The 18,227-nt window shown below is 54.0% G+C and overlaps 2 protein-coding genes across 5 annotated transcripts in view; both read left to right on the top strand.

The window, feature by feature from the left end:
• The window catches only part of TMCO4 (transmembrane and coiled-coil domains 4), an 89,784-nt gene that overhangs the window by 67,101 nt on the left and 4,456 nt on the right, over positions 1 to 18,227 (top strand). For 3 of the 4 annotated variants that reach the window (XM_059135288.1, XM_059135287.1, XM_059135289.1), the window contains 2 exons: positions 6,990 to 7,107; positions 15,834 to 15,951. In XM_059135288.1, the coding sequence (XP_058991271.1) occupies positions 6,990 to 7,107; positions 15,834 to 15,951 (236 nt within the window). Of the gene's footprint in view, positions 1 to 4,596; positions 4,644 to 6,989; positions 7,108 to 15,833; positions 15,952 to 18,227 lie in introns of those variants that run through there. The other variant, XM_059135290.1, reaches the window with a different exon arrangement.
• Positions 10,883 to 13,427, top strand: LOC131808939 (tumor protein D54-like). Its single transcript, XM_059135291.1, has 3 exons — positions 10,883 to 11,475; position 11,647; positions 11,911 to 13,427. The coding sequence occupies exons 1-3, from the start codon at positions 10,952 to 10,954 to the stop codon at positions 12,004 to 12,006; spliced, it is 621 nt and encodes a 206-aa protein (XP_058991274.1). The 5' UTR covers positions 10,883 to 10,951; the 3' UTR covers positions 12,007 to 13,427.

Raw genomic sequence — 18,227 nt, 5'->3', positions numbered from 1 at the left:
GCCCGGCCACCGGCCTCCTTCCTTCTCCGGCCACTTCTGTCCGTGTGTTTAGCATGTGCGTGTGCCTGTGTGTGTGTGTGTGTGTGTGCGCGCGCGCGCACGCATGTACCTTTGGCATGGATTTTGTTTGTTTTAGATGCGGTTTGTTTTCCGGATCCGCAGTCAGGCAGCAACTTCCTTCATCGTTTCCCGCCTTATCACTCCGTGCACACAGGACCCCCTGCCAGGAGGGGAAAAATGCTGCTTTTTTTTTTTGCTTCTCAAGTTTGAGGTCCTTTGGTGTTTGCAAGCCAGGGGAATCGCGTTACGGACAACGTGACAGGCGTATGGGAGGCTGTCCTGTCACCACGCCAGCCGTTTGATGAGATTTCTGTGAACTCCTAGAGGGGTTTGTTTGGAAATACCTGGAAAGCGCTGCGCAGGCCTGCCTCACTGGAAGGAAGCCCACTGTATGGTTAAGACAAAATGACAGAGGGGAAGTTAGGAGGGTCCTTCCCAGGGACACAGGGACCCCCCACTATACATAAAGATTCTCCACAGGGCTCTTTGGAAGAACAGACCCTACTCAGTATGTTGTAAGAATGGTTAGTTTCACAAAAAACTGAACTTGTATACAATTTTCAAGACCCGTGTTACAGTGTAAACAGAAATTTGCTGTCATACTGAAGCTGTCTGTTCTCAGCTCTTAATTTTCATTACAACAGGGAGAGGGAGGGGGAGGGGGAGTGGAGAGAGACCATCTCAAGCAGACTCCTCACCCAGCATGGAGCCCAACGTGGGGCTTGATCTCATGATCCCGAGACCATGACCTGAGCCACAATCAAGAGTCAGACACTTCGGGGGCACCTGGGGGTGGCTCAGTCATTTAGCATCTGCCTTCAGTTCAGGTCATGATCCCAGGGTGCTGGGATCAAGTCCAGCAGCGGGCTCCCTGCTCAGCGGGAAGCCTGCTTCTCCCTCTCTTACTCCCCCTGCTTGTGTTCCCTCTTCCGCTGTGTCTCTCTGTCAAATAAATAACTTAAATCTTTAAAAAATAAAAAAAGAGTCAGACACTTCACCAACTGAGCCACCCAGGTGTCTCCAGCTCTTGATTTTTTTTCTTGAAAAGCTAAGACCATCTTCAGAGGGTCCAGTGGTAAAAGGGTCCTGTCGAGCATACAGTGGGAACTCCAGGAAGTGTAAGAATATGCAAGACAAGACATTCCCCAGTTTATCTAGATTCCGCTTGATCGAAGTGAGGGTCCGTGACTCGACGATGGGAGCATTCTTAATTTGACTGAACTGCGACTGAAAAGTGACTGAACGCTTAAAGATGGTCCGATGGTAAATTTTACATTATGTGCCTTTTACCACAATTTAAAATTCTGTTTAAAGAAAAGTTAAGTGGGTTAAAGTGTTGAACCCCAGTTTAGGGCTGAGAATCCACATTATTGAATAACTGACCTCTGTTCAGAACACAGCAACACTGGGATTTGATCCCAGGTATCTCTTATGCTGCTGGCCAGACCGCTTTCCCTGGACCCGTGATACCCAGCCTTCTCGAGCACGTGGGCCCTTGCTAATGGCAGATGTCTTCGCAGACCTGCCCAGGGCAGCAGTCCCCTTTGCAGAGTCTCCTGGTTGAGAAGATAGGTAATGACCCCAAGCGACCTTGACCCAGAATCGTGTGAGTCCCCACGGCACCCTCATGGTCTTGAAATCCTGACACCTGACGTGTGAGTCCTTGGAGGCATCGGGTGGACCGACAGCAACTGGTGCTTATGCAGTTTCTTAGGCTCCCAGAATCGCTCTGGATCTTTGCCCCCCAGAGACGGGGCACCCCGGAGCGGCACTGTGGATCTCCGGAAGGGGCTGGCGACCCTGAGTCTCCTTAGGTAGGCTGGACGCAAGGGAATCTAAAAATACAGCCGACGTCAGATGCTTCTCGGGAGAGTTAGCCTGAGCCTTTGGATCACGTTCTCTGAGGCCGGGGGAAGAGACAAGGCCAGTGGTAGCCTCAGAAGGATCGCTCACTCTTCCGCCCACTGCAGACCGCCGTCATGTGCAGTAGCGTCCGTCCCCCCGGAACAGAGCACTGGAAATGAGCAACTGGAGAGCTGAGAACCATGGTTAAAGACACTGCTGTTTACTCTCAGCTGGGGTAGTGCTTTTCTTCTGCTTTTAGCCAGTCTTTGGAGATCCCCAGCTATAGCTGCTGGGAAGAAGTCGGGCTAGGAGGGGGGGGGGGAGACAAGAAAAAGAAGAAAGAACCTCTTTCCATGTGTCCTCACCATGAAGGGCTCCTACCGCTCAGTCGCGTTGCTCGCTTTCATTCATGCCACAACCATTTCATTCATTCGTTCATTCCACATGGCTGGGGAGCTCAGCGTCTGTGCCAGGCGCTGTTCCAGGCACTGGGGAGTCACTGGAGAGCAGCCCCTGGGGAACCTGCATGCTAGGAAGAGACAGACTATAAATGAGGCTTTTCTTTTTTTTAAAGATTTTATTTATTTATTTGACGGACAGAGATCACAAGTAGGCAGAGAGGCAGGCAGAGAGAGAGGAGGAAGCAGGTTCCCCGCTGAGCAGAGAGCCTGATGCGGGGCTCGATCCCAGGACCCTAGGATCATGACCCGAGCCGAAAGCAGAGGCTTTAACCTACTGAGCCACCCAGGCGCCCCATAAATGAGGCTTTTAAAAGCAAAAGACAGGTAGGAATCAGGCAGTCTTAAGGGCAATGGAGAAAAATCAAGGAAGGGAGGTGAGGCACGTGGTCGGGTGCATCCATCCACCCTGGGATCCTGGGATCGAGTCCCTAATCGGGCTCCCTGCTCAGTGGGGAGTCTGCTTCTCCCTCCACCTGTTTCCTGCCCCCCTGCCACTTGTGCTGTTTCTGTCTGACAAATAAATTAAAACCTTTAATTAAAGAAAAATAAAGATTTATTTTTATTAGAGAGAGAGCAGGGGGGGAGGAGGGCGGAAGGAGAGAAAGAGAGTCCCAAGCAGACTCTGCACTCAGCACAGAGCCCAGTGTGGGGCTCGATCTCACAGCCCTGAGATCATGACCTGAGCTGAAACCAGGAGTCAGTCACTTAACTGACTGAGCCACCCAGGCGCCCCACAAAGTAGGATATTAATAACATACAGAGAATTGTTTCAAAAAGTGAGGAATCTGGGGTGCCTGGGTGGCTCGGTCAGCTGAGTGTCCAGCACTTGACGTCTCAGGTCCTCATCTCGAGGTTGTGAGATCGAGCCCCGTGTGTCAGGCTCCATGCTTTGCACAGAGTCTACTTAGGACTCTCTCTCCCCCTCTCCCTCTGCTTCTTCCCTCACTCACTCGCTCTCTCTAAAGTAAATAAATTCTTTTTTTTTTTTTAAATGAGACATCCAAGCCTCAAAGGCCATGTCTCCTGACTTGAAGGCGACCGAACCCATGTTGGATCCCTCCCTCCCTTTATCAGAAGTCTATTTATGAAGCTACAGAACTATCTTCATACCTTAAAAATTCATAAAAAGAGGGGCACCTGAGTGGCTCAGTCTTTTAAGCACCTGACTCTTAATTTTAGCTCAGGTCACCATCTCAGGGTTGTGAATTCAAACCCCATGTTGGACTCTGCTTAGGATTCTCTCCCTCTCCCTTTGCTCCTCCCCTGCCCCACAGATGCACACATTCTCTCTTAAAAAAAAAAAAGAATTCACAAGAAGAAAAGTCGATGGTAGCAACAGGACTAAATCCAAATGCAAGCGTGTTTCAGCAAACATTCATTGTGATGAAGTCCCAGAACCTAAGTCAGGTTTGGTGGGGTGAGGAGGTTCGGAGCCGACGACTAAAGAAAGAATTCTTAAGACGTCGTTGGTGCAAAATGGTGGTTTATTAAAGCACAGGGACAGGACCCGTGGGCAGGAAGAGCTGCTGCCCCGGGTTGTGAAGGTGGGCATGTTATATACCCCACGGTTGGAGGGAGGTGGTGAAGGAATGGGAGATTTCGACAGAGTTCTCACATGCTAGGGAGGGTCTACAAGGTGCCGGGGGGGGGGGGGGGAGTCTTTGCCCTTATGGCTTGATCAATGTCGTCTTTAGGTTAGGCATTAACATCAAGATAATTGGGAGATTCTTGGTGGGGCATTATGATCTGGCTATCATTTACATTCCTTTCTACTCCAGTCTCCTCCAGTTTATGGTGGGAGGGGGACATTAGGGCTTCAGGAACCAAGAGTTATTTGCCTCTGGAAATTTGTGCTATTGATAAGGTAACCTCCCTGTTTAGGTCTCTAGGACATCTTGTAGAGCAACGGAGATTCCTGTTCTGCAGGATTGCGATCCCTGCAAGTTAACTATTTATCGTTTTATGGCAGTCAGGGGTGCCTGAGGAATGCTACACCTATGGAGGGGAGCAGGTGGAGAGGGGGTGCAAGGCACCAGCTCTTGCTTTGTCCTCAGCCAGCCTCCTGCTCCCTCATCAATTGTCCCTGAAGCAGAAAGGCAGCGAGGACACTATTTGACACTAAAGCAGGGCCTGAGTGAGAGTTTTCTCTCTTTTACCCAGAAGAATGAAATCTTCAGGTATTATGAGGTTTGGAAACAAACAGTTAAATTTGACATTTTTTCCTTTCCAGCATCTACTACAGCAGCCAGCGTCCTCTTCTGACCCCAGATTTCCTTCCTGGACCATCCTATTCCCAGGACTGGGCAGGTGGCCATGACCTGCAGTAGAGGGTCTACCTTGGGTGGGTCTAAAGTAATTCTCACCGACTTCCCTCAGCTAACACCTGTGCGTTCCTGAGAGCCTCGCACGTGGCTTGTGTCCGGGTTTGCAGCCTCGCAGACAGCAAACCTTTAAGGCACGTGTCTGAGTGTGGCCTACCTTGGCCTGATGACCCAGAGCCAGCCAGGCGTCATTGATGGGTACATGTGTTTCCAGCTCACTGCCCATCCAGACTTGATTTGGTTGGGTTCTGGACTGTTTTGTGAGGTTCAACTGCTGGTGTCAGTTCAAGGTCACCGGCAACTACCTTTTTTGGCTTTTCCTAACAGCCAGGATCCAACCCATCCAGAATGCTGCGTTACCACCGCTGGCCACAAGGGGTCCTCGCCCTCCAGAGAAGGCCAGACTCTGTGGGGCCTTGAGCAGGTGCTTTGAGCCGCGGGCCCCTAGAGAAAGCTGATGAGCTCAGCTGACTCACAGGGTCAACAACCGTTTGGCACTCTGGGAACAGTGACGACCCACACGTGACCCCGGTGCTTTGTGGTGTTAGTGCAAACAGCAGAGAGCATGGCCCCAAGGACCCAGCCACTTCTGTCCAAGCAGTCTGGGCTCTGGGCTCAGCTTCATTCCCACTACCTGGGTGACCTTGGACTTCTCCCATCCCCCTCTGAGAACCAGTTTCCCTACCTGCCAAGAGACAGGGTTAGGATAAAACCCCATTATCCACAGCCCTTCTCTCAAGGGTCCCCTGAGTCTTCCTTGCTGTTCAGCACACACTGCCGACTTCCTGAAGTTTCAAGTCCTTCTGCCAGGTTATCGTCTCCCTGGAAGCAAAAGGAGTGAAATCAGAATTCTGTGCCAGGGCATCTCTCGAGATCAGAGACAGGGGAGCATTTAGAACATGTGATACGGTAGGGGTTCCTGGACACCTGTTAGCCTGGAACCCTTTACTCAGACCAGTGCTGAGCTGGAATCCCAGACGGAGAACAGTTAGAATCACTCTGGTTGGAAATGGGAGCCCAGAGAGAGGAAGCCACCAGGCCTGCGTCCGTCAACAAGAGAAGAGTAGCAGACAGGGCAGAGTGGTCCCTCTTGGGCACATCCCCCAGGAGTGACACTGAGCATGCTGCTTCCTGGGACATGCAGACACCCAGAAGCATAAGAAAGAGCTACCTTTGGGGAGGCGGGGGCGCAGAGCAGAGGGCGACCACACTCACTTCCGCTGTGCTTCCCCTGTGCTGGGTGGTTCCCACGCTGTGACTTGATTTTCTCATAAAGACCCTCGAGGCCAGTGTCATCACCCCCTTGTGGACTCAGAGAAGTTCAGCCCCCAACTCAAGTTATTCGAAGCCACGGCTTTACAAAGGCTTTGCAAAGACCATATACTGGCTTCCCTGAGGGACGGCGCTTGACTTCCTCTTTGTTCATTGATTCAAATCTTTCCTGAGCTCCCGGCACAGGCCAGGCACTGTTCTAGACCCGGCCGTAGAGCTGGGATGGAGACGGCCAGAGCACCGCCCTCCCGGCACCTGGACAGACAGAAACAAGCGGTCAGGACAAGAAGAAAACACAGCCGAGGAGGGGACAGAGAGTGATGGGGAGGGAGGAGGGACGTGTGTGCCCCCCTCCTCCGTCAGGAGAAGGGCTTCTCAAGGTGTGCTCACCCCCGTCCAACAATTCCTGCCTTCTAGTCTGCCACGGGGGAGAAGAAATGTGGCTTCCCTCTGTCTGTCTTTACAGGACGGACCATCCCGGGGCCAGCCCTGGTCCATCGAATCTCACTTTGAGCAACCCCGCCTAAAACATATCTGAACCATTTGGTCTGTGCAGCTGCTGAGTGTACCCCCTGCCCTGGAACCTGGGCGCCCCCACCTTCCCACCACACTGCCCGGGCCCCAGGAAGCTACTGGGCTGGGCGTCTCCCTCCCGGTGTGCACTGGTCCCTTCTAAAGATGTCCCCTCCGAGTCCATGGCTGGTTGTGAGCTTCACGGATGCTGAGCATCGATCCGGGTCCCATCTCAGGCTGTGTCACTTCTGAGCCATGTGACCTTGACCATGTCTGTGGTTTTCCTTAACTCTGAGTTAGAGATGATAGCGCTTTGCAGGAAGAGATCAGTCCCCTGGCCTGTGACTCAGTGTATGGAGGCCCCCACTACTGCGTGAGCATGTGTGTGTGTGAGCACAGGTGTGTGTGTGAGCACATGGGCGTGTGACAGCCATCTCCTCCCCCACTGTTGGAGTGTCCCTTTCAGGACCTGCTGTGGCCAGCGACACTGACCGCCTTTTCGGGGTTCTTTTCCCAGATTGCCAGGGGATCATTGAGGATGTCGTCCTGCTGGGCGCGCCCGTGGAAGGGGAGGCCAAGCACTGGGAGCCTTTCCGGAAGGTGGTGTGTGGAAGGATCGTTAATGGCTACAGCAGGTCAGTCCGAGCCTTGCCCCGGGGGGTGACGGTGCTCACTGAGCACATAGCAGGCAGATGTCCGAGGCCTGGTCCCGGTCTTGGAGGATCCCAGGGACCAGTGGGGCTCTGGCCTATTACGGGCAACGTGTTCTGACTGGGGAGGCCTCTGTCCCCATAGGATGAAGGAAAAGGGGTTCCCTGGGTCAGTTGGAGGCCAGCTTACCAGGTGACAGGAGAGGCCGGGCTGGTCACCATGGCTGGGGAAGGGGATGTGGGTCCCAGGGGGAGTTCTGTGAACGCTGGCTGTGGAGCTCCTGGGGGTGCTACCTGGCAGTGCAGGGAGGGGTGGGTGGGTGTGTAGCCGAGCTCTCAAAGCACCCTTCCAGGCGGGGCGACAGAACAGTCAGCCAACGATGGAGGAGTCAGGACCCTGAGTAATGCCCCTCAGCCAGATGTGGGGGGCCTGTGAGGCTAGAGAGAGGCACCCTTTGTTTGGACTCGGAGAAGAGGGACTCGGGAGCTTTGGCCAAGGCCATGCCCCAGACTTTGGGGAAGGAAAGAGGAAGCCCGCCACTGAGACCACAAGAAGGCAGCCTGGGAAGGGGCTCGGCCCCTCAGCTTGCACAGGAGGCCACAGTGGGGTGACCGTGTTGAGAGCAGTGATTAAGAATTGCACAGCCCTGGGTCTGAATTCTGGAACACATTCAGCCTTCTGGATTTTAGATAAGGGACCCATGTTTTATGGTTGCCACACAAAGCACTGGGTATGGACGAGAAGGTGATATTCTAAGCCCAGATCCAAGGAACAGGTTTGGAGTTTAGAAAACAGGAGGGTTGGCTGACTGGCTGTGGGCGCCAAGAACACAACTTAAAATATGACAATTTAGCAAACAAGGAGGTAGGACTCGGGGAAGCAGCAGATCCCCTGGGTCACCAACATGATGCTTCCCCCAACCGACTGGACACGGGGCACTAGAGCTCTGAGAAGCCGAAGCTGGAGTGAGGGCCAGTGGGGTCCCCAGCTTCCACTGAAACCAAAGAGCAGGGGACAGCCCTGGAAAGGCAAAGCAGAGAGAACAAGCAAAGTGCTGGCCTCCCAAGTCTAGAGAATATGTTTGGTGTTTGCAAAGAGGAAAAGGCTCCAAGCCGAGGTTGGGTGTAACATGGGTTCATCCAGCATTCTGTGCCCAACACCATAGCTGGGCACGCAAATGTGAAGATGGGCAGAATGAGAGAGGCTCAAGGCTAGTGGAAAGGGCACATACGGAAATAGACAATTACTAAAAAGTCAAAACTAAAAACACAACTAGGCCCCAATGTGAGGGAAGGGACATGAGGAGTATTAGGCTCTCTGGCCTGCCCCTGTCTTCGTGACTATGATCTCCCTTAACCTCCCCTAAACTTTGTGGTCTTAGTACTTTAATCCCCATATACAAATGAGAAAACTGAGGCCAGTTAAATTTAATTTTTACCTAAGCCAAACCACCCTAAGTAGGAACCAAATTAAATGGAACAGTTTGGTAAAGTCTTTATCATTTGATGATTTAGCCCACAGCAATAGCTGTACAGTTCAGAGCTAAAGAAAAAGATGATTTTTAGCCACAAACAGAGGACATTAGCCAGGACACAGGAGTTCTGACCATCAGTTTGGCTCTCTCACTTAGGCTCTAAGCTGAGTTCTTAATTAGGATATGGTAGGAAAAACAAAGAAACAAAGACAGAGCCATAATATATAAAGAGTCCATGAAAATCAATTCAAAAAATCTAGTAAGAAAATGTTCAAAGGATACCTACACATAAACTCACAGAATAAATACAGTCAATTAGCTTTTTTAAAGATTTGCTTGGTTTTTTTAGAGGATGGGGGAAGACAGGGAGAGGGAGACTCCCCACTGAGCTTGAAGGCCAGTGCAGGCTCAATCTCATGGCCCCGAGATCATGACCTGAGCCAAAATCAAGTCAGACGCTTAACCAACTGAGCCACCCAGGTGCCCCACAGTCAATAAGTTTTTTAAAAGATGCCCAATCTCATCATGAGTGAAATAAATGCAGATTAAAATCAGATAATATTTATCGCCCATCAGATTATCAAATATCTGAAATGGGAATAACACTCAGTGTTGGTGAAGATGTGGAGAATTGGGCACGGCCATACACTGTTAGTGACAGCTGAATTTAGTAACTACTTTCTGGAGAACAAGTGGCCATACCCACCAAAATTGTTAGTGTGCCAGTTTTCTGATGCCACACGTTCTGATTTCTGCGACCCTGCTGGACTAGATACACACGTGCTCAAAGGGAATCACAGCAGCTTTGATGTGAAACAGTCCTCAGTTGGGGCGCCTGGGGGGCTCAGTCGGCGAAGCCTCCGACCTTTGGTTTCAGCTCAGGTCTTGATCTCAGGGTCGTGAGGTCGAGCCCCGGGTCAGGCTCCACACTCAGTAGGGGATTCTCTTTCTCCTTCTCCCTCTCCCTCTGCCCCTCCCCATCCCCCCAAACCACCCCCCCCCAATGCTCTTACTCTCTCTCCAAAAAAAAAGTCCTCAGTTAAAATCTTGGCTCTGCCTGTCACTTACTGAATAATAGTTCCTCTTGCACAGGGCTTCTGGGGAGATTAAATGATCTTATTTAGGAAAAGGGCAGACACTTAGTAGATGCCCATTAAACTCCAGCAGTTTTAATAACTGGGCCCGTTCGCATAGTGCATGATTTTCTGGTGCTTTTCATAAACAGCAAAGGGAAAGAATTAAAATTGCATGGGTGCATATGAAAGCAGCAAAAACTTATTAAACCCATCTGTTCTGCTGCAAACCTGAGGCTAATAAGCTTGGTTTTCAATGATTTTGTGAGATCCTGAGCCATGGAGAGCGAGAGCGAGAGGAGGGGGGAAGCAGGTTGAGTCGGGGAAGGAACACAGACCAGCAAGAACTCTAGTTTCTTGGTCAAACTAAGCACCAAGCAGGATTTCATCGTCTGGGCCCCCAAAGGTGATTTACTTGCCTCAAAACTCCTTAAACACGGAGGGTGGGGGATGGGGGAGCTTCAGGCCAAAACTCCCCCAAATTACACATTTATAAATGTATCATATACATTAATAAAGCTCTTTGCAAATCCATCTCCTTACTTGGGTTTCCATGAAGCCCCTGGAAGCTAGCCGGGCGAGTGGTACTGCTCTCTGTCATACTCAGAGAGGGTCAGGGGCTTTGCCAGGGTCACACAGCACAGCCAGGATGGGAACGGAGGCAGGCGCATCTCCCTCCATGGAGAGAGCTTGTCATCGGGAGCCTCCTGGGGCACTCCTGCGATCACTGCTCCAAGTGCCCCGTGAGGAGGGGATGACTCCTGCTTGCCCGTGCCCTCCAGGCCTGTGAGTAACCAAGGCAGCCCTTCCACAGGCCACATGGTGGCAAATCAAGAGCTCCCTTGTGGCTGGTGCATCCCTAAAGCCTGAGGGCTTTGGGAACCTGGCTTGCTGGGTCCCCACCAGGGAGCGCTGTTTCAGCTCAGGATACGGGACACGGGACTAAGGCACAGGCCTGCCTTCAGGAAGTTCTCTGCCTAGAGAAGGAAAAACTCAAGAATGGACACACAGGGCGCCTGGGTGGCTCAGTGGGTTAAGCAACTGCCTTCTGCTCAGGTCATGATCCCAGAGTCCTGGGACTGAGTCCCACATCGGGCTCCGGGCTCTGCAGGGAGTCTGCTTCTCCCTCTGACCTCTCCCCTCTCATGCTCTCTCTCACTCTCTCTTGCAAATAAATAAAATCTTAAAAAAAAAAAAAAAAAGGAGGGCGAGCGAGTCCCGGCGCACCCGCTCGGCTCCGCAGCGCCGCAGGCCCCGGCCCCGACCCCGCGCGGCCCGAGCATGGACTCCGCAAGCCAAGATATCAACTTGAATTCTCCTAACAAAGGTCTGCTGTCCGACTCCATGACAGATGTCCCTGTCGACACAGCGGTGGCTGCCCAGACTCCTGCTGTCGAGGGTCTGACTGAGGCTGAGGAGGAGGAGCTTAGGGCTGAGCTTGCAAAGGTGGAAGAGGAAATTGTCACTTTGCGCCAGGTCCTGGCGGCCAAGGAGAGGCACTGTGCAGAGCTGAAAAGGAAGCTGGGCCTCTCTGCCTTGGAGGGCCTGAAGCAGAACCTGTCCAGGAGCTGGCATGACGTGCAGGTCTCTAACGCCTATGTGAAAACTTCTGAGAAACTTGGAGAGTGGAATGAGAAAGTGACCCAGTCAGACCTCTACAAGAAGACTCAAGAAACTCTCTCCCAGGCGGGACAGAAGACGTCGGCTGCCCTGTCCACCGTGGGCTCCGCCATTAGCAGAAAGCTCGGGGACATGAGGAACTCTGCCACCTTCAAGTCGTTTGAAGACCGAGTTGGGAACATAAAGTTTCCCCAGTGATCACGTTGCGCAGTAGCACCACCGGGATAGGACAGTGACACAGTCGTGGTGCAGAGCGGTCTCATCCCCACTGTGGTCCTTCCCGGGGCTCACCTTCTGCTAGCCCTGCCCCCACCACCGCTCATCTGTCCTCCGTTGTGATGACTTGTCATTGCCAGAGTGTCCTAGGATCGGAACCATGTAGCGTGGAGCCTTGGAAGATTTGCTCTTTCTACACAGCCTAAACCCCTAGAGATACTGCCAGCCTGTTGCCCGTGTCGGGGATTTGTTCCTCTTTATTGCCCGTTGGTGTTGATGTGGTGTAGACGTCGTAGAGAGCTGAACAGCTGGGGTTCCCAGCAAGGCCTAGGGTGTGCCAGCATTGTGTGCTCTGTCTCAGGTTTTATTATTTTTTGTCTCGATTTTTTTTTCCCCACATGTAGTCTAAGGTGGTCGGTGGCAGAGCGAATGGCACTGAGAACCGGCCCTCCCCGACCGGGAGTGGCTCCAAGCCCCTGCCCGATCCCACGCCTTTCTAAGCCCATCCCAGCTTTGCCCGGCCATGGAGAAGTGCAAGCCCGCCCTCATCGCCACAGCCGCGACGCCGCAGCGGAGCCGCCCGTCAGACCCCGGGTGGATGCACCGAGCTGGCTTTGAGGAGGGTCCTGCCGTCCCATGTAGACGTGGCTGCTGTGTTCGCATGAGTTCTGCAGAACGCGGTCTTGTACGCAGATGCTTTCCACTGACGTTGGTAGATGCAGACCCCTGTGCCGCCCTTCCTGGGGTGCAGGGAGTAGACAGCGGGCCCTTTGGCGGTCTTGTTAGTTCGCGAGAGCGTGGAAGGAACGGGAGTGTGATAAGCATAAAATAAATGGTATCTCCTCAGCCTCCCCTTTCGTGACTTATAGAAGGAGTCTGCGGAAGAAAGATTCATCCAGAAAGTCATCTGATCTTCAGTTTTTATTTCAAATGCTAAATGAGAAAACTCCATTTTTTGAAACCCTCCAGCAAGAAACTGGTTATCAACAGCCGCCTAATTCTTACACTAATGATCTAGCTCTAACAAAAGCAAATTCTTTATTTTTTAAATGCAGTGAATTTTTCGACAATTTAAGCCAAGCGAAGCAGCTTTAGTCTCCGCTAGAAAACACTATTTCGTTGGACTCAAGCTGACATACAAGCCTTACATCGCAATATGCTTTATTTGTTTATAATGTTTTTTATATGAAAATAAGGGTTCTTCAGTGGGTTTTGAGCGTTATGTAGACTTCTGCGTCTAGCCCGAAGGGCAGCATGTTTGGACTGTTGGTGTGTTTTGTTCAGCTGATACACTGCATTCCAGTGTGTGAAGCTTGCTTCTCTCTCCTCAAGGACTGGGGTAGCTCCTGCCAGTCAGAGGGCTCTGGGCCTCGGGGGGTGGAGGTGGGGGTGGGCAGGAGAGGCAGAAGCCAGCACCCTCCACAGACGGCTTGGCTCCAACATGCCCGTTTGCTGCACCCTGGGGACAAGTGAGAAGCAGATGGGCCCTGCCTGCATCAGGTCGGTTGGGACTCTGCTTTCGCCTTTTCTCAGGAGCTACAAAGATCTCATTCCCATTCTGAAGCTGCCACACCCCAGCAGCCTTGTGGTCAGGGCCCCACGCATGGCGTGTGTCTGGAGGGGCAGCTCCGTGCCTTATTGGCTCCCAGCAGGTCGAGAGCGCACCGAGAGCAGAGTCCACTCCGGGAGACCGTGGTGTCCTCTGGCAAGCCGAGTGTCCGCTGGTCACTTCAGACACCCTGGGTGGACTGCGGTCTGTGCTGGCGCCATGGGAGGAACAGCATTTGGTGTTTTTTCTTCAGGGTTAGAATCACGGATGGGGTGTGGTGAGAAAGCAGGACACAACCGTAGTAACGGATTCATCTTTTCCTTCAAGTGGATAATGGGGAAATTGTCAATAAAGCATTCCTTTGGGGAAGAACCCCCCAAAAAAAAAAAAAAAAAGGAATGGACACACAAAGGACATTGGACTCATGTCCCCAAAGGAGCATATACTCCAGGCACATGAGGGACAAAAAGGATTAATAGTATCAGGTTAAGGGGCTCAGGGACACTCCCTGGGGGAGGTGGTGTCCAAGCTGAATTTTGAAAGGTTGGATAAGAGCCCATCAGACACGGGAAGACCAGGCCAAGCAAGGGGTTCCAAGAGCGGGAGGCATAATCGGACCAGATGCTTCTTGAGTATTCACGTGCGTGAGCACTGTGTCCATGGTGTGCTACCTGCCTACCCTGGCCGGCAAGATGCAGTGAGGAGACTGAGGCCCAGGGGGGCCAAGCAACTCGCCCAAGCTCACACAGCTAGTACCTGACAAGGCAGGACTTGAGCCTGGCTCTGTGTGGTCTCGTGCGTGGGATCGTGGCCCTCCTCGGGCGAGAGAGACAGATGCCAGATGGAGAGGGGTCTCGAGTGCCAGGGAAGACCCTGTGGTTTACTCAGCACAGTTTAGAGGATATGGAACCTTCTAACATATGTCCCTGTTCTGTCCCTAAATGTACACAAGGAAGTGCAATTAACTTTTTTTTTTTTTTAGCAGAAACATTGCAGGCCAGAAGCAATTAACATTTTAAGTAGAGTGTTGTCATGATGAAGACAGAAACAATGTGGAAGGGATGAGGCTGACTTGGCTCGTTTCTAACTGTCTGTATCAGAAATGTGTACGGACCACCCTCGTACCCAGCGTGTGACGCACAGAGGTCACGGTCAGCGCAGTAAAGCAACACGAGTGAATCTTTCCTCTCCCTTCAGCCATCCGTGGTTAGAGACGGTGCTTCTTGGGCCCTCAGTGTTAAGATAATCCCTGGGACTTGTAAGCGTTGCTCTCTGGAGAGAGTAAAGGAATTTTCTAGAAGAGAACGCCTATAGGCAATGGGGAGGCACGGTCAGCTTCTAAGAGAGAAGGGCTGTGATCAGATGGGTGTTTCAGGAAATCAGTGGTGGCGTGGGGGAGGTGAGGCCAGGAGCAGGGAGAGCAGGCAGGAGGCCGTTGCACTGGTCTGTGGAGGCTGGATGGTCTGATCTCAGGGCTGGAGCCAAAGGGACCGGTATGTGTGCCGGTAATAATCACCACTGTGTTGGGCTGGTCGTTGGGGAAAGGGGGGCCTGCCATCACCTCACCGGTGTCTGCCCCGGGGGACTGGGCACTCCCCCCGCAGTGGAGGGGGAGTAAGGGCTGGCCAGCTCCGTGTGGGACACACAGGAGGGTCTACAGAGGCCCCTCAACTCTGCGCCCCAGTCTTTCTGGGGGCTTCTGGGGTGTAAGCACAGGAGCACTCTCGTGGTCAGAGACCACCTGCGGGGGGGCCTGGAGAGCGACGCCACACCCCGGGCCCCAGAGAGCAGTCACAGAGACAGGCCAGGGGCCCCAACTCCGAGCCCCTTCTTAGCTCACGTTCTTCCACACGCGTGCGCTGAAGTCATGGTCTCACGTGGCCATGCAAACCAGGGTTGGAACCGGTCTCAATAAAAGACAACCAGATGTGCTAAGTGGGATAGTCCTGGCTGCAGAGGGGAGACGAGGTGTGTCCCCTCGCACAGACCTGCTGGGCAGTGAGGCCAAGTGCACAGCTCTTGGCTGGGTTGGCTTCAGCCAGACAATGTCAAGGGTCCGAGGGGGAGGCTGTCCCGTGGCCCCTCCTACCATGTCCTCTGTGGATAGCGCTCACGGTACCTGAAGAAACAGGGAGCATAGGATCCAGGGTTATTTTCTCTCAGTGCTGTAGGGGTGTGGCTGGCTGGGGAGGAGGGTGCCGGGAACGGGCTTCACCACACCTGCGTACTTGGAAGGGTGTTCCTAGTCCGGGACCTGCCCTGGGCGGCCAGCCTCTCCACCTCCAAGTTGTCTGGGCCGGACCTGACTCCGAGGGCAAGCTGAGCCCCCCAGCTCACAGGAACCCAGAGCCCCGGGTTCTGTCCCCCGGAGCACAGTAGCTCCCAGCCCCCACGGTCCGCTCACCCCTGGAGGACCTCTGCTGCCTTGCTCTTCCCACGGAGCCCTAGAGCAGTCACCCACCACCCCGGGAACTGGAAACCCCTCCAAAGCCACGTGCTGACTCGTGAGGACGTGGTCCAGGGTCCCCATGCCTGCATCCACCAGGCGCTCTCCGTTGCGCACCAGGCACTGTTCTCAGCTCTGGGGGCCCCACAGGGACAAACGGACAGCCTTCTGGGGCGGCCGTGGCCCAGGCAGCACCCCCAAAGAGGCAGCTGCTTTCCATAGTCCTGCTCCATGGAGCCGCCGGGGCCCTGGCTGCCCGCACACGGGGCCAACCGGGCTTCCCAGGGCCAGGTAGGGCTCCCGGCTGACACTGCTCCCTTGTCCGCCCGCAGGGGGGACTGGCTGCTGAGCTTCGTGTACCGCACGTCCTCTGTGAAGCTCCGCGTGGCCGGCCTGCAGCCCGTGCAGCTGCGGGACAGGAGGGTGGAGAACGTGGACCTGTCATCTGTCGTGAGTACCGCCTATCCCCCCTTGGGCTCTGCATCTGCCAGCTAAGGCTGCTTTGTGACTCCAGCCCAGCCACCCTTGGCCCCAGGGACACTGGCCCGTTTCACCCTGGAGAAGGGAGTTCTTAAGAATTTGCTGGGGTTGGGGGGTGAGGGCGGTGGGGAGGAGTAACTCCTGTCTGTGTCTCTTTGCCAGCGCTTTGTCACCGCATCGTTCACACACATTGTCTCCAAACCTCACCCAGCCCCTGGGGCGGCCGTGATTGTGCCCATTTCACAGACTAGGAAACTGAGGTTTAGGAAAGTTCCTGTCACACACGTGGCCATCAGCAGCCCGAATGTGCACCTCCAGAGCCCCTGCTCTGGGACCTACATTAGTGCCCTCCCCACCCCGTTACTTGTCAGGACGGTCCAGTTCCCCCAGAAGTCCCAAGAGCCCCCAGAGGACACAGGTGGAGGGCAGGGGCCAGACTACAGAAGCCCCTGACGGCCGGGCTGTGACACTGTGGAATGCAGAGCAGGGAAGGTGTTCCAGGAACCCCCACCTTGGAGTGATCTGGGGGTTTAACTGAAGTGCAGGATGCCCCCTCTTCCCAGGGACACCGAGAACAAATAATAATGTAAATAAATAAATGAATAAAATGCAGACCCCAGGGCCCCATGCACAGACCTTTAGATTGGTCTCTGGGAGCAGCGCCTGCCACCTGCTATCGAACTGGCCCCCGCTATCCCCAACAGTCCTAGACGTGGAAGACTAGGCTTAGGTTGGAGGTGTACAGAGGGTTCAAAAGAATTCTTGCTGGGGATGGAGTGGGACGCACTGAACTTGAGGTTCTAGAGCCATCTCTCGGGCTCAGCGGACCCTCGTCCTCCTGCACTCGCCTGTCACAGGGAGCCGAGAGCTTCATGTGGGGTAGTCTCCTTGTCCAGCTCCGCCCTGAGCCTTTGCACACACCAGCATCCCCATTGTACAGATGAGGACACTGAGGCTCAGAGACGCGAAGGGACTTGCCCAGGGTCACACAGCGGGCACACGGCCAAGCAGGACTCAAACCCAGGCCTGAGGCCAGTGGGCATCGCTCCTGCTCGGGGAGATACGGCCGGCAGTGGGAGAGCGGTGAGCCACCCGGAGGGTGAGGGCACTCAGCCGTAGTCGCGTCCCCAGGCAGACTTGGGCCAGTGCAAATGCTTGCAATGTGAGTGGCCCATGAGAGCAAGAACCGAGGGCTTCTAGTTACTACGTTGTTGGCTGCCAGCCAGCGCTCAAGTGCCAAGCCCTTCCCAGCACATCCCTGTTCCCCAAGGTTCCACACAAGGCACCCCCTTGCGTGAGAGCAGACAGACCAGACCCCTCCATGGGCATCTAAAATGCCCCGAGGGAGGGGCATTCTGGAGGACTCAGGCCTCACCCACCCCCCCAGGCTCCTAAGCAGCCTGCGCCAGTGACCCCCACCCCTGGCTGGCCCAAGCCCCACACCTTGATGGTGGGTGGAGCTAGGCACCTGGACCCCGCCCCCAGCACAGCCGGCCACCAGGCCCAGGGCTGTGCAGTCCACCTCCCTGCGGGGTGAGGTAAGATGAGTGACCAGACCGCGACACCACAGGACAAGAGCAAGGCCTCACAACCTGTGTCCCGGGGTCGTTGTCCTATTGAATCAAAAGTAAAAAGGATTAGAAGAAACGCTCATAAATGAAATTCCCTTTAAACACCACAGAGCCCTGGACAAGACCCACATTCTGCCCTGGGAAGAGCCTGAGTAGGAGGCAGTGGCAAGAGCACAGGCTTTGGCTCCAGAGAGGCCAGGCTCTGCTGCTGGCGTGTTGGCTGTATGACTTCAGGCCGCGACTTAACCTCTCTGTGCCTCAGTTCTCTCATCTATGAAATGGAGGGAATCACCTTCCAGAGCAGCACATGTAAGACGCATGGCCCCTAAGAGGCCTTCATTTCAACACTAGTTCCCTCCTCTCCTGCCACCCCATTTTGCCCCTGAGACCCGTCAGGCTGTGTTGAGGCAGCTTCCCGGCTCTTACCTGATCATAGCCCTTTGTCACACATCAGGAGTGCACAGCACGAAAAGCAGTGCCTTTCTCTTCTGGGTAATTGGAGGTAATTAGCATTGCCTTTGTGCTGCCCTCCTGTTTTTCTTGAGAATTCTTGCTGGAGGAGGGGCCCCTGGCAAGAGAGTTGCCCTCAGTTACTGCTGTGGGATGCACGCCAATGCCCGGAGCTCAGAGCCGAGGCCTGCACAGTCGCCTTGTCCCTGCTGGACCGACTCGGGC

This window comes from Mustela lutreola, chromosome 10 (assembly GCF_030435805.1).
Source record: "Mustela lutreola isolate mMusLut2 chromosome 10, mMusLut2.pri, whole genome shotgun sequence".
Lineage (NCBI taxonomy): Eukaryota > Metazoa > Chordata > Mammalia > Carnivora > Mustelidae > Mustela > Mustela lutreola.
This window is presented reverse-complemented; position numbering and strand designations above follow the sequence as displayed.